We start from the raw sequence: 23546 nt of genomic DNA, 5'->3' as shown, positions 1-23546 counted from the left end.
TTGCCTTCAGGCAAGTTGCATAAACTTCCCGATATGTGTAATAATTGGCTTAATAACCGAAATTGAGGTTTAGTTATTTAGATAAAAATTTCAAGTACTTATTTCCAAGATGGGGTTTCACTTAAAAATTAGTCAATGCGATTTTCAACTGATATCTCTCATTAACATTTATAATATCTGTAATTATATTAATTTAAGTGCACAAAAACGTGCACTTGTCCTAAAAGGTTCTAAAAGTACAACATATTATTCCCAATTTTAACGAGTTTTTGTATCTTACTTTAGTAATATTTTAGTAATATTTGAGCAATATATTAATAATATTTTAGTTGTAATAAAGTCGCAATAAAGTCAGAAGTAAGTTAAAATTAAGTTCTAATCTAGTAACAATTTGGTTGGAATCCACTTAGGAATTAGATTTTAGTATAAATCTGCAATATGTTCAATTCTAGTTATAGTCAAGTTTGAATCAGGTTAAAATGTAATAAAAATCAAGACGAATCTAGAAAAAGTTTAACCATTTAATAGCATGCATTTAATAGCTCTCAATTCTGAATCAATTTTAAACTAGTGAGGCGCATGGCATCGTGCCTTAAGGCAAATTGCTAGAACTTTCCGTACCAAAAATTATTATTTTTAAAAAAGATTAACATTTTTGAAAAAAAAACTCTGAAACAATTAGATTTTTGAGAAACTATAAATTTTTGACAAAAATTTACTTTTTTTGAAAAAAAAAAAAAAAAGAATTTTTGAAGAAAAAGTTATTTTGAAATATTTTGGAAATTCAAAACATTTTTTCAAAACGATCGTACTTGCTTAACTACATAGAGACAAAATATCGAAGCACCGCGTCGCCGTCTAACGGATAAACTAATAAAACAAAATTTATACTTATTGTCAAAATCTCTATAAAAATATCTGATAATTGATGTGCATACGTCACAGATCTGCCTTCGCCAAAAACTAATCAGCACGTCTTCTTATCAATACGAATCGAATGTTTTTTGAATTATTCAAATCGCTTCATCCGTGTTCCCGAAATCGTCGACGAAAATTTGTATCCGAACACACACACATACACGCACACACACATACACACAAACACCCATTTTTTCTAAGGTACGCCAAAATGTTCAGAAGGGTTTGAAACGTGAAGATACATAAAAATTTTCATTTTCGATTTTTTTGCGATTATATTTAATTAATTCATTCATTAAAATATATAATAATGAGTTACTAATTTTAGGACATACAAGCACGTATTTGTGCAATATAATTAATATAATAACATGTTAAAAGGTGCTTGAGTAAATATTCGAAATCACAATGTTTAGATTTAATTGAAAGCGATAACTTTATTTTTAAAATAAAGAGTTAAAAATTTAAAAACTAAACTAAATGCCACTTTCAACTAGTTTATATTTTACTCACAAGTGATTTCATTTCAGAGGAGTACGACGAGCTGGGACAACTGCAACGCACCTGCAACGCTGAAGTCCTGGTCAACAAATGTGAAGGCGCCTGCAGCAGCCAAGTTCAGCCATCGGTCATCACACCAACGGGATTCTTAAAGGTATTCTGGGAAATAGAAATATTGATAGAAAATGGAAAAATATATACTACCCTAAATTTTCACCCTTCTACCACAAATTCCTAATTTGTAATAGTAATGGAACAAATGATACATTATAGTCTTTCTTGTGATCTTATATATAAAAATGGAGCTCTCGATCAAATGATTCGGTAAAACTCGAAAACGGCTAAACCGATTTGGCCGGTCTTAGTCTTGAAAAATTCGTGCCAATCCAGAGAAGGTCGGAAAGGTGAGATATTATTTCAAAATCGCGTAGAAACTTTACATTTTTAATTTGAAATTTTTTGTAGAAGCGTAATTTGAATGAAACAATGGACGGTGGCTAAGTCAAACGTTTTTGACAGATGATGTTCAATTACGTTTAATACAGTGTTTTACGTGAATATTATTTAATTATGATTAAATTGTAGTAAGTAGTTTTGTTTGTAGTTTCATTTATATACAAAAACGTTAGTAAACGGGCCGCAAGTGTTGATAGAAACTCAAAATATCAACTTTTTTGAAATGTTAATATGAAAATGCACTTTTTGGCATATTTTTCTCAAACACGGTGCTCTGAAAGATCTCATTTGTATAATTATATACTCATTGGTATTTATAAAACATTTTCTAGGTTATATTATTTTTTATTCATATTATTTAAATTGAGAACCAAAATTTGGTATTAGTTATAATTTTCCAGAATTTAACGAAGAATAGATAGAAATATATGAATGCCCGGAGTTAAAAAAATCCATCACCAATGTGTCAAAAATCACAATCCATCACCAATGTGTCAAAAATCACAATCCATCACCAATGTGTCAAAAATCACAATCCATCACCAATGTGTCAAAAATCAAAGTTAAGCATTGTTTAACAACAATATTTGAAAGTAGAGGGAAAGAGATGTATAACCAGCTACTATTTTTTTCCGTTGGTAGTTTTTTAGCATTAGTTAAAAATGTAATTGTTTTGTAAAATACCTTTAAAATTAAAATAAGACATTAAACCCGTTTGCCACCTGGCCGTTACAAGTTACTCCGCCTATAGGGTAAAAAAGTCTAGATAACAATTTTTTTAAAGACAGCAAAAAAGCACTTTTCTACAATGACAGTTTTACTAAACGTAGTCAGATAATTGTTCGTTTGAAATGTGTTATTTGTTGTGATATAATTGGTTTGATTTATATAATATCATTAATATTTGCTCAAAGTCAAATTGGACCTTTGTGCCTCGTCCTGCTCTACATATATAGTTTTTATTAAATTTACTTTAATTCGTCGAATGTTACTTGAAACTTCTCAAAAAGCAGGTTAAAGAAGAAATACTTAATTTATTTTCTACCTCTCCTCGCAGAAATTTGAAAATTTTGTATAAGCTCAGTAGTATTATTTGCAATTATACACAAAATCCAGAATCCAAAAAGAATCTGAAAAACTTGAAACGTAATCAATAAGTCGAGAGACCAAGGAAGACTTGGATTGGATTATACCATGTTTTCTATAGAGAGTGTATAAAACTTCCAGTAGACAAAATGAAGACAAACTAATGAGGTTTATTGTTTTTATAATGCATCGTTGTATATAGCATTCAAACAACACATCCTTATACACTTGAAGTAATAATATTTTTGATTCTCTAGAAATTGTTTAGAATATACCTTGCTTAGCGAAACAACGTTTGGCGGGTCAGCTAGTTTTATAATAATAGTGTCGATCAATGCAATTATTAAGAAAAAATCTATTACCATTTTAGGAATGTTACTGCTGCAGAGAGTCCCTAATGAGAGAACGAACCATAACCCTTTCCCATTGCTACGATCCTGATGGTATCAGACTGACAGACAACGGCCTGGACACGATGGAAATGCGTATCAAAGAACCAGTCAATTGCAAATGCTTCAAATGCGGAGACTTTAGCAGATAAATCATAAAAAAGAACATGTTGATGATAAAAATCCTAATATTTTTTTGATTGTAATAAATTTTAAGTTGTTTAAGTAAGTTTAAAATATATATTTGCATACTTGAATTGGAGTCATCAATAAATATTATATTGAATAAAATGGTATTTTATTTATAAAAAAGATGATCATGTATGTGATATTTAAATTGTTGCATAATGGGTGTTTTATAAGTTTATTTATAATTTATTATATAAACTAGTGGTGTATGAAAACGTGCCTTGAGGCAAATTGCTGTAACTTCCCATACCGTAACGAAATGCTCGAGGAATATTGAATGTTTTCAAATAGATTATTATAAATACTATAATATTGTCTAATATTTATTTAAAACACAAAGTTAAAATTACTTATTTAAAGTATATAAGTCAGCTTTAGAACTTTAGCTCAGAATTAAAGTTAAAATCTGAATTATTTTCGATATAAAAAAATGTTTTTGAATTTTTTTTTCAAAAGTAATTGTTTTGTTAAAACAAGCAGAAAGTTTTTTGAATCATCCAAATCGGATGCTTAGTTCTTTCAAAAACTGCATTTTTTGCACATTTAGCTCGATATCTCCGAAACGGCTGGAGCTGCCTTTGCCAAAAACTAATCATCACTTCTCTCTGTCAATAGGAATCGAATGTTTTTTAAACCATTCAAATCGGTGGATCAGTACGCCCGAAAACCCAAACACATCCATTAATCTCGAATTCAAAAAACAGTGTTAGAGTTCGACAACTCTTAATAAAAATAAATTGTTTATTTGAGGGTCAAAATTTATAAATGGAATAAAAAAAATAGTCCTAAAACTCACAAACATCCATTAATCACAAATTCAAAAAAGTGTTAGAGTTGGACAACCCTTAATAAAAATAAATTGTTTATTTGAAGGTGAAAATTTATAAATGAAATAAAAAATTGACTCAAAAAATAAAAAAAATAATCTTGAAGGCTGCTCGAGTTAAAAATGGTAAATTATTTTTCACTTGTTTACTTATACATTTAGAAACTTGATACGTGTCATCATTTAGTAAATATAAATTACAAAAGTTTAATTTAAAATTTTGAACACTATTTTGAAAAAATATATTAACATTTTTAAAAATCATCAAGCAAAAATTTACATACTAAACCAGAAAAAAATAAATCTAGAGTACAAACATTTGTTTAAAATTTTGAAAACTATTTTTAACAAAAAATTTGATCAAACAAAAATTCACATACTAATCCAGAAAAAAACAAATCTAAATTACAAAAATTTGTTTACTATTTTAAAAATCATTCTCAGAGTTTTGTAAGGCTCCGTGGTTTATGACCAACCACATGATCCATAAAGACCTAAAAATTCCAACAGTGGCGGAAGTTATTAAGAACAGAAGTTTTATCTTTCAAAACAAATTGGATGCACACGTCAATCCGGAAATGCAAATAGTACAAACAGCCGAAAAATTAAAACGCCTGAAAAGAAAATGGCCCAGTGATCTACCGTCAACAACATAATTTCCCTGTTTCGCACAGGAAAATTTTCAAACAAGTTATTTTTAATTATTATTTATTATTGATTATCGTTTTTATTATTAATACTATTATTTTAATTATTATTTATTCATTCATTTATTCTATTTCTTTTCTTTAATTTCCTTTATTCTATTTTTTTTTCTTTTTGATTTTGATTTTCAATACCATAACTTTTAACTTATAGATTGTATTGTAATCTGATTGTTAAAATTAACAGAAATAAAAAAAAAAAAAAAAAAAAAACTATTTTAAAAAAATATATAAACATTTTGAAAATTTTTCAAGTAAAAATTTACATACTGAACCAAAAAAAACAAAACAAAAATTGAACAATATTTAAAGAAAATTGTCTTCATTTTTTAAAGCATTTTTTTTTTTTTGTAATATCATAAATAAAGTATATATTTTGTAAAAATAAAGGAGTGAAAATTATTTTATCATTTTTAATTCAATGAATTGACTCTGATAATTATATCAAATATGTTTTGATGCCAAAAAAACATTCAAAAAGTTAATTTTAAATATATTGCAAAACTTTTAAAAGACTATAAAAAATATTTTTAAAAATTGCAAACAAATATTATTATTTTATAAAGTGGAAAAAAAGGTATGAAAGATGAAAAAAGTAAGTAATTAGTAAGTAATTTTTAACAAATTAATATTCCCTACTCGCACAATTCTTATGATCTAGAAATAAATACATACATACATACATATATATATGTATATATATAAATATATGTATATAATATATATGTAAATATTATATATTCACATATATAATATGTGTGCATAATGGTGTGTAATATATTTATTCCTTCGCAAAAGTTTCATGTACGCTAAGTGTTTTCTATTGTCTCACAGCAGGATTAAGGAAGAAACATGTGTTTACATGAAATACTAGCTCATATATCAAAGCAAACATTAAGTGCAGAAAGTTCAAATGAGTCATTACTATCATTACCAGCTCAACTTTAAAAAAAACTTGATCCAATAATAATTAAGCTGCCAAAAAACAGCTGAGATGTGCCAGAAATTAAAATAATATAAGATACAGTAAACTGTATATGTTTTGCAGATGAAATTATATAATTCAGTTTAATAAATAACGCAACAAGTCCAAAATTGCATATACATTATTTTTTTAAACAATTGAAGAATCTTCTCATATGTACTAGATTTTACAAATTAATTGACCTAAGATTTGAACATAAACAATAATGTTTATTGAATTATTAGTAAGAAAAATGTACTTTAGAAATTATAATTGCCAAAAAGCAACTAATATATCGTGAGATTATGAAAATTATAGAATAAATTATTGAAGCAATTATGTTGTGTGGTAAAATCAAGTGTGATTTGTTCTTTTACCGTAGATATTACATTATTTTTTTCTGAATTTTTTATACTGCTTGTGCTAAGACCATAAATTAATCACAAAGGTAGGGCATCAAATAGGATATTAAAATGTATAAGATAGGATATTAAGAAATTTGGAATTTTTTAATTGTAGACGTGGGTACAAGACAATGTCTGTCGGGTCATCTAGTATATACATATACATATATATATATATGCATACATGCACCTACCCACATACATATATATATATATATATATATATATATATATATATATATATATATATATAAGTATATATGACTAACAAGACATTAGCTGGCTGTACATAGAAAATGTATATAGGGTGTTTAGGCCGTATAAAAGCATAAGAAAGCTCTCAGAAGCATTAGTGGTGTTTTGATATCAAGACTTGTAACATATAATACTATCGTATTATATCGTAATAGCATGAAGTACAATTTCTATTATTTTTCCTTGTATGTATGTGTATGTATTCCAGAAATTTTGGCTATGCAGAAGACAGGTGATAACTAAATAGTAATAAAATCATTGATTTAATAAAATTAGAAAATATCAGTAAAATTAATTAATCAATAAAAATTAATTAATAATTCGCTTATTAGTGTTAAATTATTTATAACATTCCAAAAGATTGTAAAAATGTTTTACTTATAGATCAAAGTTGAATTAAATTAGTTTATGTTAATATTATATTTATTATTCAATTATACGCAAGTTGTTTCATTTGGATCGAAATTGAATTGATAAAGTTGTATATCATTTCCATAACCATATTAGAATCTGGTTGAGTATTATATATAAAATCTTTTTCCTTATTTAGATGATTGCTCCGTTACACCCGTAATTCACGTTTTACAATATCCTGGCTGCGTGCCTAAACCAATACCGTCTTTCGCATGCATCGGAAGATGTGCCAGCTATGTACAGGTTAAAAATAAAAATATTAAATAATTACTAAATATGTACACTTACTTGATCAATTTTTAAAATGTGTCTTGGAAACATTCAGGTATCAGGAAGCAAAATTTGGCAAATGGAAAGATCTTGTATGTGTTGTCAAGAATCAGGAGAACGAGAGGCTTCTGTTTCTCTATTTTGTCCAAAAGCTAAACCGGGAGAACGCAAATTCAGAAAGGTTAATAATAATAATAATAATAGATAATTATAGTTAATTGTTGAAATAAGTTTACCTGTGTTAATTCAGTTAAGAAGCACAATGTGAACACTTCAAAGCAAAACTAACCAACTGTTTTTAATGCTAAACTTGACTAACTAACTTTTTAATTAACGCCGTGACTTTATTTTATAAATATAATAATGTGCACTAACAAACATTCCAATTTACAAACTATTGCCGAAGCTGTCAAAATAGTTGCCACCATAGATAAAAGAGATAGGGTTGCCATATGCAAATATGGCGCTCGTAAAAAAGCGGCAAATTCAAATAGTAGTAATTTCAAATTTATAAACAAGAATAGTAAGATCATAAGTAAGATCACATTAGCATTTCTCAAACTATGTAATATAAACAATTATGATTAAACTAGTGGGATGTATGGCATCGTGCCTTAAGGCAAATTGCTGGAACTTCCCGTACCCTAATGAAATATTCGAGGAATATTAATTGTTTTCAAATAGATCATTATAATTATTTTGAAAATTAAAAAATAATCAAACTAACAAAAATTTCTTTACCCAAAAGTAATCGTTTCGTTAGCACAAGCAGAAAGTTTTTTAAATCATTCAAATTGGATACTTAGTTCTCTCAAAAACAGCCATTTTTTGCACATTTAGCTCTGTATCTCCGAAACGGCTGAGCCTGTCTTTGCCAAAAACTAATCAGCACATCTCCGTATCAATAGAAAACAATTGCTTTTTGAATTCTTCAAATCGACTGATCCGTGTTCCCGGAATCGTCGACAAAAATTGGTATCCGCACACGCACACACACACACACATACACAAATCCATTTTTTCAGAAATCTTTTGAAACGTAATGATATACATAAATATTCATTTTTTCTTGCAGGAAGTTAATTAAAATGCACAAAATAACAATTAATAAAAAAAATGCACTTAGTAATGATTAAACTATAAAATTTGTCTGATAATACATTATTGTGGTACATTTAACATCATAAAATTGTTATTAATTGCAGGTTATTACAAAGGCTCCATTAGATTGCATGTGCAGGCCATGTACAAGTATCGAAGAAAGTGCAATTATACCGCAGGAAATAGCAGGCTATGCTGATGAAGGCCCTTTAAATAACCATTTTAGAAAATCACATCACATTCAATAAAACCAATTATGATTAAACACAATGACAGGATTTGCTCTTCTCGATATAAGAAAATAAAATGTACTCATAGAATTGAAAACACAGTATTTCTAGTTAACTGTTCACTATTGCAAAATATATATACATTGCAGTTAATTTCTGCATAAATAAAACCAACCAAATTTTGTTTAGTATATATTTATATATACTAAAAGCCCATATTGTAATAAATACAATTTTAATATATTAATTGTATTCTTTGACATATTTTATAGTTGTGACACAGCACATCCCAAACTAAGTAAGTAGTGGCTTTGCATTCACGCAAGAAACTTGAGAAGTCTAAATTCCTTCAAAATCATAATTACACAAGTAAATGATTTTGAAATAATGACTAAACTTAGCAACTTAGTTCTTCTACACAACAGTCTATTAAATTAAATCAATTGGAAACCAACCATTTGATTGACAAACTGCATCAAATCAAAAAATATAGTCCAAGTAGTAAGTGACAATTTTGCATATTCAATCACAGTACAAAAAATAAATATCCAAAAAATTCAACAACATCTTGAATATATATTTTATGGAATAATAACATCATAGTCACTTGTTTTTAATTGATCTAAATAACAATATTAATTATAAACTAAATTTGTAACGAAATGAAAAAGTAACAAAAAATATTTTAATACATATATACAAATATGGTTGGTGAATCATAATTGACCATACTATGCCGCTAACTTAGTTTCATTATTTTCCTCCAATACCCTAAATTGCAATAAATATGTTAATGGGCACAATTTAAACAAAATCAATCCGGACAAGGCCGAGAATTGATTCTGTGTTTATTTACATAGGTTCTCAAATAGTAAAAAAAATTCAACTAAATTACATAGTATTATCAATAATACATATGAACAAGTTGAGAATATGCATACATAGCACATATCTCGATTAATTTTATGTACAAAATGTTTTGAATTTATTATTGGCATCTTATATCTGAACCAATTATGAATAGTTTTGATTTTATATTCATTTTCAAAGAAAAAAAATGTTGGAAGCAATAAACTTTGATAATGTGACAACTTTATTTCGATAATTCAACAGACCAACAGATTTTTTTTTGAAAATAATTCATGTAAAACAATTTGTAACAATAGTTATCTTCAGAGTATTCACGTCACACACGTTAAATACACTGCAAAATATACAAAATATATATACACATGTACATACTTATATATATACACGTAAGTATATAAGAAAACTTTTATATATAACTCACAGTCATCGATTGCAGACATAGTCAAGAAGTTCGTTTCAATAAATGAAACATTGTCCATTTCATGTATTAAATATATATTTTTAACATAACACTCACTGTTAAGGAAATCAATCTTCTATAATTATTTATACTTTATATTCAACCTGTTTTTAAATTACAATTTATATAGTAAGTTTCTAAGGTTTTAATATTTAAGAATTATATTTTATATGTCTATAAATAGGTTAAAGTCTCAGTGTAGGTTTACTTCCCACGGTTTATTTACGCAAACGCACCACATTGCAATATTATTTTTAATCTTGCTTTTTAAAGTCACATAGTAGCATGACTTCATTAACCGGAAGCCCAAGGAGTCATGATTCAAGCTGTCACTCCTCGGTGGAGGACTCATCATCTTGTTCTTGCAGAACGGTGAAGAAAGACACGAGGCATTTCTCAGCAACACCTTTGGAAATAAACAACACTTATTATAAAACCAAAATACACAATTTAAGGGACACCATTAGAGGCAAGAATTTTATGTGTAACAATATTTTTACTATTATTTTTTTTTTCAAGTTTTGATTCTTAGCAGGTGATGAGTCTCAAAAAATTGAAACAAACATGCCTCTGATTTTAGCCCTCCAAATAATACAATAAAACTAGTGGGGTGGGCGGCATCGTGCCTTAAGGCAAATTGCTGGAACTTCCCGTACCGTAACGAAATGTTCGAGGAATATTGAATGTTTTCAAATAGATTTTTATAAATATTGTAACATTGTCTAATATTTATAAGAATTATATAAACTGAATTGCAAAGTTGAAATTATTTGTTCAAAGTATATTAGAACTATAGTCAGACATAAAAATAAAATCTGAATTATTTTCGATATACAAAAAATTTAAAAAAAAAAGAAAAAAAATGAAACAAAAAATTTTTTTCCAAAATCAATTATTTTGTTAAGACAAGCAGAAAGTTCTTTGAATCAATTAAATCGGACGCTTAGTTCTCTCAAAAACTGTCATTTTTTGTACATTTAGCTCCGTATCTCCGAAATGGCTGGGCCTGCCTTTGCCAAAAACTAATCAGCACATCTCCTTATCAATAGGAATCGAATGTTTTTTAAACCGTTCAAATCGGTTGATCCGTACGCCCGAAAACGTGGGCGAAAATTTGTATCCATACATACATACACACACACACACACACACACACACACATCCATTTTTTCTGAAGTATGCCAAAATGTTCAGAAACTTTCGAAACGTCGGGAAATGTAAAAATTTTCAATTCCGATTTTCGGCCCATTACAATAACTTACCCTACGAGAAGTTAAAAAAAAAAAAGTACGATTATTAATCTAGAACAGTGTCGCATCCGTATAAAGTACAGGAACAATATAAAAATTTTTTTTTGTTAAAATAGCAACTGTCTGAAAACAAAATAATTTATTACAATTTTTTAGATATTTCTGATATTTTTAGGAATAGTAAAATTCGAAAATTGGGTATGATAGTAGTTCATACTGAAGAGAAGTCTATAAAGAAGACTCTATAAAATTTCAAGTAAGCCGCTCCAGTAATAATTTCGAAATCGTGGTTATCCTATAGAGAAAGACAGTTTTGAGAAAACTGTTCAAAGTTTCACTGAGGTACTAAACAGAGGAGGATTATCGCGGTCAAACAGCTGTACCCTCAAAAATACAATTCCAATTTTAAAAAATTCTCTTAAACATATGTTCTTGAATAGTTACAACTTTAAGGGGGGCGATACATGTAACAAGAAAAAAAAAATCGATTTTTTTTTTCATAAATCGTTACAACATCTCAAAAATATGCCTGTAAGTATTCAAAACAAAATTATCATTATTTATACAATAAAAACTCATTTAAGTGCCACGCCTCAACTCGACGCTTGAGTGCTATTGTACTCTTATCTGTTTCTGTGTCAAAACTTTAAACGCGTTTTTCTCAAAACGACATTTTCGAAATTTGCGGGCGGGATAACTCAGAAAGTTCTCAACCGATTCCAATGAAATTTTGCACACATCTACTTTACAGTAATAGCTTCTAAACCTCAAACATTCCAAAAAAAAATTCAAAAATTAACCCTTTACCAAAAAAAAACCATTGAAAAAAAGGTGAAAAATCGAACTTTTTTTTCTGAGGTGTGCCAATTTACGATTTTGTGACTTTTTTAATTTTTTTTGGTTTAACTAGAAGATATATGTTTTATGAACACGTACAAACTAATTTTTTTTTATTTCAAATCACCGTACGAAAAGTGAGAACGCCCGCAAATTGATGGCGTTTTCCGAGAGGGTCTTTCTTGGCAGATTTATTTTTACGGCGGCAATTAAAAAAAAAAAAATTTTTTGTGTATTTTAATATATAATAAACAACCCTAAAAAAGTTCAAAAAGATTCAGTCATTCCTTCCCAGTTTAAAAAGTCCTCAAAAAATGGTAAAAATTAAGGCGATTACATGTATCGCCTCCCTTAAATGCATAAAGAACAAAATCGATTTCTCAAAACATTTAGACTGAAGTACCCCATTAAACATAAATGACAAAACACAAAAACTTACCTTTTCCTTCAATTTCTGCAGGGTCAGTACTATTTTTCCATTGCAAGAAAGAATCTCCTGTTATAATACCCGAATCCCAAAGCATATTAAACAATTGCACTAAAACACCTGAAAAAAATAGAACAAATTGTTTTAGGGTAGAAGCAAAGGATATGTATTTCAAAAAAAAAGTTAGGGTTATTTTGTTTTAAAAACTGATATATCTTGTTCAAAAAAATCCACAAAAATAATGCTCTATTAAAATATATTTACTATAATTAATGATAGATTATTTAACTTCCCATAGAGTAATATTTCAAAAAAATTGAAGATAAAAATGTTTATATATCTCACATTTCAAATTTGATTTGAATATATAATACAGTTATATACTTTCTAATTGTTTTTAATAAGCATCCATCAGTATCAAATGAAATTGTTTTTTAATAAATGCATATTAAATTGTAGTATGAGCAAAATATTGCATCAATTATCATTATCTATTATAAATTTATTACCTTGTGGATATTCTAATTTATGCATGTAACACTGAATGGCATAAAGCGCTTGAAGTTCACAATCGGGTTTGTTAGAAATGTATGTTGTCAGTAGATCATAATGTTTCTTGAATACATTTTCCAATAAAACCCACGCCTTTGAATGTTTAGTTACGGAATGTTCGCATACAGCTGTCATTAGAGTTCTGGCAAACGCAGGAGTATTTGACATATCACCAACATTCATCTGGAAATAGATAAATGAGCATAGTGGAAATTTAAGGGGGTCTTCCTATGTGATGGGTTGAAAAAATCGTTTTTTTTTTTTTCATAAATTGCTCCCTTAACATGTCTAGAATAAGGTAGTAAAGCGATTTTAGAAAATTTGAAGTCGTTTTAAAGATACAGCAAGTAAAAGAAAGAGCGGTTCGAATAGTTTTTAACGGACTTGAAACTTTAAACGCGTTTTTCTCAAAACTGTGTTTTTCAAAATTTCCTCCATTGTATCTCAGAAACGGCTGGACCGAATTACTTGAAATTTACAGGGCACACTCAATATATTTAAACGCATAGAATGAACCATTATCAAACGAAAATTTTCAAAACTTCGATTTTTTTATAGCAAAAACCAAAAAAAAAACGCCTAATTTGCAACTTTTATTTCAAATGTCTATCAAAAATCCAATTTTTTTAATATTCATTTGATTATAGGTCATTCCGTGCTTTTAAGCCTACATTTTTAAAACGCCGTTTATTTTTTTTTTTTCAGATAAGCCGATCAGCCGAAATCGTGCAGGAAGTGGGAGCTCTTTTTTTCGAGGCGGGGGTGTTCAGAGCGCTGTAACTCTAGTTTGACTGAATATTTTTAGCTGTAATTTTATATTTATACTGTCCAAATATGTGTACATAAATGATAAAAAACTTGAAGCTCTAAATATTAACTGGTCATAGAAAAAAAATCCTAAAATATCCCTAAAAAACAGGCTGTCACATAGGAAGACCCCCTTAAATTGCATTTGCATATACAAATATAGACTTACAGTTATCCATTGTTCAATATTTGCATCGGAATCATTTTCAGTCATAAATTTCAATATTCTTTCTTGAATTTGTTTCATACTAAGATGACTTGAGCTATTTATAGCATGAATTGCTCCTCCAGTGACATAATCCAGTTCCTAAGCAGATAAAACTCTGATCAATAATTGTTTACAATATTGTTATATATAATTTTTTTTTTTTTTAAATTGTCAGATTAAATTTATCTGTCATGAACAATTCAGTTCACTACTTTCATCAATTTAATAAAATCATCACAGTATTGAAATTAACTGTAAACTAATATAATTTATAATATTAATACATACCTTTGATTTAACAAAATCATCCACTTTCTTTTCATCCATGAATGACTTCCAAGATAAACCAGATTTTGCCCATATGTCTTTAACTCGACCAGGTCCTTTTTCTTTTGATATAGTTTTAAAAATAGCAGCTATAAATTCCCCAGCCAAATCTTGACTTATCAGTACATGTGATATTTTATGAATGTCTTTCAAGTTTACACATTCAGACGCAAGAACGGGCGCTGAAAATTATAATTGTTATTAGGAAACAAAATCTTTATTAAAGATAAGAGAAAACTAGCTGTAAGTGGAATTCTGTCTTAAGGCAATTAAGGCATCGTGTCTTAAGGCAAATTGCTGAAACTTCCCGTACCAAAAATTATTATTTTTTTAAATACGATCAACATTTTTGAAAAAAATTTACTTTGAAAAAATAAGATTTTTGAGAAACTATAAATTGGACAAAAAATTACTTTTTTTTGAAAAAAAAAATTTTTTTTTGAATTTTTTTTTTTGAAAAAAAAATTTTTTTCTTTATTTTGACATATTGTGGAAGATCTGAACTTTTTTTTTCAAAGCAATCGTACTGCTTTAACTGCATAGGGACAAAATATAAAGCGCGTAAGCGCCGCGTCGCTGTCTAACGCATAAGCATTGGTACGGAACCCATAGGAATGTTAACAAAATTTATACTTTTTTTTTAAATCTCTATAAAATAATATCTGATAATTTGATGTGCATATGTCTAATGATCATTTTTGACCGCCAAATGGCTCATTTTTTTACTTTCTCCTCTATATTTCCGAAACCGCTAGATCTACCTTCATGAAAATTTTATCGATTCTTCATCTTGTCAATTCAAGTGAAATGTTTTTTGAATTATTCAAATCGGACGCTCCGTTCTCTTAAAAACGGAGTTACCGTTTTCGGCACTTTGCCCCCTATCTTCGGAACGGCGAGACCTGCCTTCGCCAAAAACTAATCAGCACGTCTCCTTATCAATACGAATCGAATGTTTTTTGAATTATTCAAATCGGTTGATCCGTGTTCCCGAAATCGTCGACGAAAATTTGTATCCGCACATACATACACACACACACACACACACATACATCCATTTTTTCTAAGGTATGCCAAAATGTTCAGAAACTTCTGAAACGTAAAGATATATAAAAATTTTCATTTTTGATTTTTTTGCGATTACTATAACTTGCCCTAAGGGAAGTTAAAAAATATTTATTGTACCGATTAAATCTGCCAAGTACTCCCACATCTTAGGAATATCAACCCGAAGATCATCTGCAAATTCCAAGACTTCTTCTAGACCACACAAGTAGCTTTTAATAGGAAGCAACTTATTTTTAATCATATGAACTACAATTTGAGCAGCTTTTTCTCTTAGAACTTGATTTTTCTCTAAACATGCCATGTATAATTCTCTAAGGAACCCGTAGAGCTGATTAGTTGTACATAGAGATTGAATTTCTTGACCAGCAGCCTATTAAGAATATTCACATTATTTTAAGAAATATTTTACTAGTTATAACATAACAATTTTACCACTTACTTCAATTTTGAACGAACTATTTGCATAATCTTCTACAATATCAACAATTCTAAGTTTCATCTTATTCAGTAGTTTCTCTGGAATATCTTCTTTCGGAATATTACTGTCCACTTGAGGTTGAGTTTGACTCTGTGGTGGGGGTTGGTTAAAAGCAGGGGTCATTACTGGTGGCGGCATTGAACCTTGTCTGGTCATTTGAGGCATGTTGCTCATTGGGCCTGGTAATTGTTGTGAACGACCGCTACCCGTATGAAGAGGTGCATGTGACCGAGATGAAGAATTGTCTCTGGATCGATGTTGAGAGCCGCTTCGCGAAGAACGATTCTCTGTAAATAGATATATAATCATTTGAAGGAATATATGTAGATTTTAGTTAAAGATTTGTTGAAATTTGTAGGGAAATAAGTAAATTATGCTGTTAAAATCAATGGATTTATTTCATAAGGTTATGATTTATCATATGAAAAGTTATAAAATGTATAACTAAGCATGAATTTTGTTTAACACTATTCCTACCGACATTTCATGTTTACTATTCCTACCGCGACCGGTCAAATGACCGGTCATGCAAAATTCATATTTTTCAGTATTGAATTAAGAGTTAATGCTAGTTTTTGAGTTTATAAATACATTCACAAAATATTTCTATTATTTTAGAATGCGAAATCAACATTTTATTCTGTTTTATCCAATTTTTTACGATTTTTTTTCTTAGAGTGTATTTTCTGCACACGCATTTTTTACGTTTTTGGCTGATTTTGTTCGCCCTATCATCTTTCTGAAACATTATCTGGAATATTTTATTTTAGGGAATCTGTTTAGTATTTGTACTTAGTTGATTTTTTTCTGAATTCTTGTTGCAACTATATGGCAAGTTAATTGGAATAGAAAGTTCCTGCCTTGTACATCGTCTTCCCATAATTTCTTTATGTGAAAACAATGGATTTATTTTGAATAAATACAAAATAATGTAAATTCTTGATAAATTCATATTTTACCGAATGAATTATGACTACTTTACGAATGACATCTACACCAAACACGACGCTAATACCAATTGAATTGACTCCCGTATTAGTGTAATTTTTTCCACATATGTGTATGTAAGTGAAAATTAGAATCTTCTTTCTTAGCTTCCAAAATTGTAAATATTATTTGAGTGAAGTCTTTGATTTTTAGTTTTACCAGTATTTGTAGCTGTTATATAGCTTCAATTGTACCTACCATCACATTTTCTTTTTTTACTAAAAGTTTAGCTATAAGTATAGGATGGTAAAACGCCTAAATTTTTATACGGTTTCATTGCTTATAAATCTTCAAAGAAATTCTCAGTTTTCTACGTATACTGGATGGTTATCAAAATTTTACACCCCATTTGTGCGATTTGCTGGGCATAATTATATTTACATCAATTTACATTAATTATAGTTACTAAAATTTTATACTACGTTTTCCTGAATATTATTGAACATGTACACAACAATTTTGATTGCTGTCAATGTAGTTGAACCAACTTTTAGATTCAAAACAAAACCTATCAATATGTTGCTTGGAATCCTTCATAAAAATCTGTCTACACATCGACATTGAGCAAAAATGAGAAAACCCACTTTGTATACCGTAGAAGTGCAATATTTATACTCCTTGCCTCATATGCGCAGAGTGGATACAGAATTGGAAAAAATGCATATAAATTTGCAGAAGGCAGTTTTTACAACTCTAAATTCTTCTGAATTTACATTCTCTTGTAAGTTCGATAATATTCTTAACAATTAGTATAAAAAATGCCGCCCGAACATCGTCGTCAAATGACCGGTCGCGGTAGGTAAGACAGTATACAATTTTTTTTCCAAAAATAAAAATTGAAGAAACAAATTAACATTGAAAAATGTATCATACTCACATATTAGGAAAAGTCATGAAGTTTGATGACGATTCAATTACGTTTGATATGAAAAATACTCGAAAAATCAAAAACGATCATTTGACCGATCCCGGTAGGAATAGTGTTAAATGTAGCAAAGTATGGACAACTTGTATAATAAATATATTTATAAAATTGCAATATATCCAAGTTCATCATAAAAGCATAATTCACATACACATTTATCAGATTATAAAGTATCTTTCACAAACCTTTCAGTTCACTACTTTCATCTATTTTTAAAAATCATCATGTTCTTATATCAAACTAGATAAATAATTTCAATTTTACTAAAAAAAAAAACTTACCATCATATTTCTTGTATCTTTCCATGGAAGGTCCTTTAGAATGATATCCAGGATCATTTTTATTTCTGGAGCCTCGTCTGTCGTCTTCAACATTCTCCAATGCCGAATAATAATTAATTTGTGATGGAGTAGACTTCATATTGCTACCATGGCCCCAATTACCGTACTGGGGTTTACCTAATGAAATGTCTTCTGTAGCATGTATCTGAAGTATAAGAAAAATATACATATAGACACACACATATATATATATAATAAATATATACTTTATTATTATTATTATTATTTTTATTACCGCTGGCATCAAAGATTGTCTAAGTTTGCTCATGTCTGGGAATGAGTGACCGCTGCGTGAACCCCTTCCTCCAGCAGTAGACCATCCATCTTCGTTCATTTGACTTCTCTTCCTGCCATCGTTTGAGCCCATGCTTCCCATATTGCCCCTCCTGTCGTTATCTTTTCTGGGAGTAGGCGTAGAATTCATCAATTGTATTTGCATTTGTTCATTTTCAGCTTCCTTCTGAATTTGATCCATTGTTTTTGGGTTCGTGTCATTGTGTCGGGGTTTCCATTTGTTTAGTCGTAATTCAATTACATCTTGGAGCATAAACCTATTGAAATAAAATGGAATAAATAAATGAATTTTGTAATCTATGCGAGTATGATTGTAGACGAAACTTTTTTATAGGTAAGAAGAAGAAGAAGTATTGAATGTTTAACCCTTTGCCATTCGACGTATTTTGACGAAAACGTGCCTGCTGCAAACTTGATATTGTTCGTGTGTTATACAATTTATTAACTTCCCGTAAAGTAAGTTATTGTAATGGGCCGAAAATCGGAATTGAAAATTTTAACATTTCTCGACGTTTTGAAGGTTTCTGAACATTTTGGCATACTTCAGAAAAAATGGATGTGTGTGTGTGTGTGTGTGTGTATGTGTGTGTGTGTGTGTATGTATGTATGGATACAAATTTTCGCCCACGTTTTCGGGCGTACAGATCAACCGATTTGAATGGTTCAAAAAACATTCGATTCTTATTAATAAGGAGATGTGCTGTTTAGTTTTTGGCTAAGGCAGGTCCAGCCGTTTCGGAGATACGGAGCAAAGAGTGCAGAAAATAGAAATCGAGTTTTTGAGAGAACAGAGCATCCGATTTGAATTATCTAAAAAACATTCAATTAGTAATGATTGGGAGAAGTGGTTATTAGTTTTTCGCAAAGGCAGGTCCAGCCATTTCTCAACAAAATAATTGATTTTGGAAAAAAAAAATTTCTTTCAACTTTTTTTTTTTTTTTTTTTTTAATAATTTGTATATCGAAAATAATTCAGATTTTATTTTTAATTCTGACTAAAGTTCTAATATACTTTAAACAAATAACTTCAACTTTGCAATTCAGTTTATGTAATTCTTATAAATATTAGACGCAGTATATATAATTCTATTCATTTTCCATTTTTTTGTACTTCATGAAAATTATCATTTTAAGTAAACATTTTAAATTTTAAGTAAAATTTGACAAATAAAAAATAATTAAGTATTTATAGTCACATTTTGATTAAAATATAATCAGTCTCATTTGTTGAAATTAATTTATTGGGAAATGCTAATGTTAAAATATTTTTTTGAATTATTTGATTATTGTATTATTTAATTATTATATTTTAATAATTAATTTATAATTTATATATATATATATATAATATATTATTAATTATAATATATTTCAGAAATTACGTTTTTATTTCAACACGATATGTTTTTGCACATGATGGTTCGAATATGGTTTCGAATATGGTTCAATATGGTTCAAAATTCTATTAAAAGTTTCACATCATTGATCAACTTTTATTGATTATTATTGATTATTTTTAATTACTCGAATTTTGAATTGCGGTACGGGAAGTTCCTGCAATTTGCCTCAAGGCACGCGGCCCTAATTGCCTTAGGACAGAATTCCACTTACAGCTAGTTTTATATGAATTTGTGGGCCTTGAAAAAAATGTCTTATCAATCCATAAATTTATTTTAAGAGTGAGCAACATTTTTATATCGTGGATTGGATTCAGAATGGCTTGAAACGTCGAAAAAACAAAATTAGCGAATCGGATTTTTTTATAAAAACATTCAGGAAGTTTAAAGAGTAAATACTTCATAAATTAATGCAACAAGGAAAGAATACATGATGTTTAAATTATTGATAGAATAAACATGAAAAAATAAATAATATTCTATCATTAATTTATCCTATTCGATGCTTCAATGTGAACTGAGTCATTGTGTGTACAAATTGAAGGGTTAAAAGTTGATGACAACATAAATTCTGTTTACTCAAATTTTCAGTAAAGAATGTTCAGTTTTTATAAATAAAATTATAAATATAAATCAATTAAGACACTTACCTAACTCTACTGCTAATTTTCCCATGTTTTCGATCAACAATTTCTTGCATTTTAAGAAAAGTAGGTTTCAAATCTTGATTTTTGTTAATTTCTAAATCTCGGCCAATTGTCGTCAACAATTTGCACAGGCACTCGAGGCTTTCTTCTTCAATTGACTGCAGTAGCATCCTAAGGCACTGCATCATGATTTTTGTGGTCAACATACCTTGTTTGAATAACTCTCCAATAAATCTAACATTTCCAACAGATTTAACACGAATCTTTCGCTCTTCTTCTTCTAAATTAAACTGTAGTTCCTTCTTCTTCTCAGGATCTGTACACGCTTCAATTTCTTTCAGTTTAACTTCTCTTGCGGTTTCATCTACTGTATTTTTCTCAAATTCATTTTGACAACGGGATAAGAGCAATTTACGGAAATTGACGTATTCAACAGTTGAAGATTGACCGTTTTGTTGGTCAGCAGGAACTTGGATAAGAGCTAACTCTTTACACATATATGCATAAGCTACAGAAAAACTAGGTTCATCAACAGCCTGAAATTAAATCAACAATTAGTAAATTTGCTAGTCACTTTTTATCATATTTGGAACTTAACACTATTCCTACCGGGACCGGTCAAATGACCGTTTTTGATTTTTCGATTAGTATTTTTCATATCAAACGTAATTGAATCGTCATCAAACTTTATGACTTTTCCTAATATTTTTCAATTTTTATTTTTGGAAAAAAATTGTATACTGTCTTACCTACCGCGACCGGTTATTTGACCGGTAGTATGACAGACGATGATCGGACGGCATTTTTTGTAGTAGTTGTTGTAAGTAAGATTATGATCGAACTTACAAGAAAATGTAAATTCAGAAGAATTTAGAGTGGTAAAAACCGCCTTCTGCAAATTTATATGCATTTTTTCCAATTTTGTATGCTCGCTGCGCTTATGAGGCAAGGAGTATAAATATTGCACTTCTACGGTGTAAAAAGTGGGTTTTCTCATTTTTGCTCAATGTCAAACAGATTTTTACGAAGGAATACAAAGGTTGGTTCAACTCCATTGACAGCAATCAAAATTGTTGTAAAAGATCACGTATTACGATCGACAAACATATATTTTCAATAAAGGTAAAATGTAAATTTATTCAATTTTCGTATCTGTTCAATATACGATGTAAATATAATTATGCCCAGCAAATCGCACAAATGGGGCGTAAAATTTTGGTAACTATCCAAGTATACGTAGCAAACTGAGAATTTCTTTGAAAAGATTTATAACTGATGAAACCGTATTATCAAAATCGCTAGTACGACGTAAAAAATATATAACGTTTTTACCATCTTACAAATAGCTAAACTTTTAGTAAAAAAACTGATGGTAGGTACAATTGAAGCAATATAACTGTTATAAATACTGGCAGATCTAAAAATCAAGGACCTCAACACTCAAATAATATTTACAATTTTGGAAGCTAAGAAAGAAGATTCTAATGTTCACATACATACACATATGTTGAAAAAATTACACTAATACGGGAGTTAATTCAATTGGTATTAGCGTCGGGACTGATGTAGATGTCATTCATTAAATAGTCAGAAATCATTCGATCAGCCAATTCAAAATCAGCAAAAAACGTAAAAAATGCGTGTGCAGAAAATACATTCTAAGAAAAAAGTCGTAAGAGATTGGATACAACAGTATAAAATGTAGATTTCGCATTCTAAAATAAAAGAAATATATTGTATTTGTATTTATAAACTCTTAAACTAGCATTAACTCTTCATTCAATACTGAAAAATACCGATTTTGCATGACCGGTCATTTGACCGGTCGCGGTAGGAATAGCAAACATGAAATGTCGGTAGGAATAGTGTTAAATAAGACTTACCTTTTCAAATACTAAATCCATAACACCTTTAAGTCTTTCTGTAGTGTTAATATCAAGATCCCTAACTTGCCTAACCAAGGTTTCGAATTTTTGTGGCGTAAGCTTGTTGAGGACTCCTCGTACTTTTTTATACAATTCCTAAAAAATCAACTTATTTAGCATACTGAAACAAACAATATAATAATTCACACTTACTTCAGTTTGCCTGCTGTCGTCATTAACATTAACATTTTTCATATGGGATGGTTTCCAAGCATTTTCAGTTTCATGTAATTTAACTTCATCTCTTAATGATAATGAAACATGTATAATTCCTGGTTTACTACTAACTGAACCACCTTTTGAACCACCAGACTTTCCCTGTAAATAATAATTTTAAGAATGAAAAATGTTGCAATATGAGCGGAATTTAAAAGTAAGTTTATTACCACTCTTTGGGATTGTGACTTTGCAAATCCAGGGAACAGAGCATCATGCTGCCTATTCAGACTTGGGAAATTTCTTGGAGGGTCTCTACTCAATTGCTGTAAAAAATACATAAAACTCTTAAAAAATATTATATGATATTTGAATTATTAAGTTCCCTTAGGCTAAGTTATAGTAATCGCAAAAAAATCGTGAACGAAAATTTTTATAAAAAATGACAAAATATGAGGAGGGAGGGGTATAGTAAGATACACGTGTATTTATTTCATACCAGAAATTTTAAACAAATCCAAACATTTAACCCTCCGTCGGTCGGCGTGGTCTGGCCAGACTTTTTTCGACTTCAATTAAAAAAAAAATACATCTAGTAATCCTATCGACTTGAAATTTCTTCACCTTTCCTAAAATTTCGTTAGCTGTCGATCAATGAAAAATTCAGGACAAAAAAATATACAGAAGGATAATTATAAGGATATTAACTTTTTTAACTTCGAACGTTTTGTATGAAATATAAGCTTTTTGATATAGTAAACCAGTATTTTGTCTTTTTTCATAGTATTTTCTATTCAAACTGCGTTGTATATATATTTGCTATGTATTGTAACATGAATGTTAGTATTTTCATAAAGAGAGTTCCTTGAAAACCTACCAAACT

The 23546-nt window shown here is 29.1% G+C and overlaps 4 protein-coding genes across 6 annotated transcripts in view; 2 read left to right on the top strand and 2 right to left on the bottom strand.

Annotated features, from left to right (window-relative positions):
• LOC113367626 (partner of bursicon-like) overlaps positions 1-23546 on the top strand; it is a 33932-nt gene that overhangs the window by 828 nt on the left and 9558 nt on the right. The gene's annotated exons all lie outside the window — the stretch shown is intronic.
• LOC113368320 (zinc finger CCCH domain-containing protein 10-like) overlaps positions 1-23546 on the bottom strand; it is a 57311-nt gene that overhangs the window by 32113 nt on the left and 1652 nt on the right. Inside the window, exons 1-2 of one of the 2 annotated variants that reach the window (XM_026609873.1) lie at positions 7395-7528; positions 1432-1578 (exon numbers count right to left, since the gene is read on the bottom strand). The exons of the other annotated variant lie outside the window; for it this stretch is intronic. The gene's annotated coding sequence lies outside the window, so the exon portion shown is untranslated. Of the gene's footprint in view, positions 1-1431; positions 1579-7394; positions 7529-23546 lie in introns of those variants that run through there. 2 annotated transcript variants of the gene reach the window in all.
• LOC113368321 (bursicon) lies at positions 4304-8725 on the top strand (the record flags this gene model as incomplete). Its single annotated transcript, XM_026609875.1, has 4 exons — positions 4304-4325; positions 7237-7349; positions 7432-7557; positions 8582-8725. Coding segments are annotated over 4 exons (405 nt in total), but the record flags the coding sequence as incomplete, so codon positions are not given.
• On the bottom strand, positions 9949-22989 carry LOC113368319 (eukaryotic translation initiation factor 4 gamma 3-like; the record flags this gene model as incomplete). 2 transcript variants are annotated; one of them, XM_026609871.1, is given in 13 exon segments in its annotated part: positions 9949-10443; positions 12564-12671; positions 13061-13286; positions 14080-14217; positions 14407-14627; positions 15631-15883; positions 15953-16278; positions 18185-18389; positions 18480-18795; positions 20586-21118; positions 22466-22603; positions 22661-22825; positions 22894-22989. In XM_026609871.1, coding segments are annotated over 13 exon segments (2802 nt in total), but the record flags the coding sequence as incomplete, so codon positions are not given.

Source organism: Ctenocephalides felis, unplaced genomic scaffold (genome assembly GCF_003426905.1).
Source record: "Ctenocephalides felis isolate EL2017-DRISC unplaced genomic scaffold, ASM342690v1 CF-g0.4_SCAFFOLD_01170, whole genome shotgun sequence".
Classification (NCBI taxonomy): Eukaryota; Metazoa; Arthropoda; class Insecta; order Siphonaptera; family Pulicidae; genus Ctenocephalides; species Ctenocephalides felis.
Note: the sequence above shows the minus strand (reverse complement) of the source record. Positions and strands in the feature narration are given on the sequence as shown.